This window comes from Perkinsus marinus (genome assembly GCF_000006405.1).
Source record: "Perkinsus marinus ATCC 50983 genomic scaffold scf_1104296935288, whole genome shotgun sequence".
Classification (NCBI taxonomy): Eukaryota; Perkinsozoa; order Perkinsida; family Perkinsidae; genus Perkinsus; species Perkinsus marinus.
In genome coordinates, this window is record NW_003214515.1 from 1 (window position 1) to 1,170 (window position 1,170).

General features: G+C 43.1%; 1 protein-coding gene across 1 annotated transcript; it reads left to right on the plus strand.

Annotated features, from left to right (window-relative positions):
* Positions 1-37: 37 nt before the first annotated feature.
* Pmar_PMAR000318 (hypothetical protein) lies at positions 38-316 on the plus strand (the record flags this gene model as incomplete). Its single annotated transcript, XM_002784449.1, has 2 exons — positions 38-96; positions 144-316. Coding segments are annotated over 2 exons (232 nt in total), but the record flags the coding sequence as incomplete, so codon positions are not given.
* Between the last annotated feature and the right edge of the window lie 854 nt (positions 317-1,170).

Below are 1,170 nucleotides of genomic sequence, written 5' to 3' on the forward strand. Positions count from 1 at the left end.
TGATTCGTGTCGATGTGGCCGAGGGTTGGGATGGAAGGTCGAAGGGCTTCGCCACGATCCTCTTCCAAGATGCTGAAGGAGCTCAAAAGGCTATTGGTGAGTACTTGTAAAAATTTCGAGTTTTTTTACCATATTTTTTTCAGAAAAGTTCAATGGTTACGAGTTCCAAGGACGTAAGATGTTCGTTCGTGAGGATCAATTCTTGAAGGAGGACGGCACTTATACTAGAAGCCGCAGATCAAGCAGTCAGAAGGAAGCTGATAATGCCCCTACTCAAAAGGCACCGGTCGTCGACACCGATGATCGTGACGACTAAGTCGAGGCGTGTACCTCGCCACCTGTTCTCCTCTCATCACTGCTGAAATCACCATAAGTATAGTGAGTATAAGTTGGTGAATATGGTGGTTATGTAGGGACTCGTGTAAGAAGTTGCCTTTCTATGTAAGGCTACATCGATTTTCTTTCATCGCGAAGGTTATCGTTAGTTGTTGTAGTTGAAATGGAGAGTATTTGAGTATCAATTTATGAGTTAGAAGAAGCTAGTTATTACGATACAGCGCATCGCTACTCGCAAGTTGAAGAATACAATCTCCATTGACCAATCTGATGAGCTTGAGTTCCTAGTTGTGTGGCGGGGACCTATGATGACTTTACTGAGTTAGTCAATCTACTAGCGCAAAAACGATCAACGCTAGTAAGTTTGATAATAAGACGTATGCGTAGACTAAAAGTTAACTACGTAAGGTAACTCTGTCTGGGAGAGCTGTTCGGTATTTGTGCTCATCGCAGACTTCTTATTTGTATCAACTGTGGGTCGCTTGATTGAGTCACGAAGCTTGAGAGTTTCGAGATGTTGTGGTATAACAGAAAGCTGTTAATAAGAGAACATCTTCGACACGATACTGTCCCTGGGTTAGAACTAATCACTGATGCTACATTAGGCCACTACTCGGCAACTACGTTGCTACTCGTGTACACTAAGAGAGTTCCACAAAGCATATGGGTGGACAATGCAATAAAGAGGTGACGTTAGAAAGATAATAATACTGATTCTCGACGGCAATCGCGATGTGGATAAATAGTTGTCAATTTACTTGCTCTAAGTCTACCACAGTGGTAGCCCCTTCGTACACGTCACTATCAAGTTCGGCGGTCGAGTTAGATTCATCA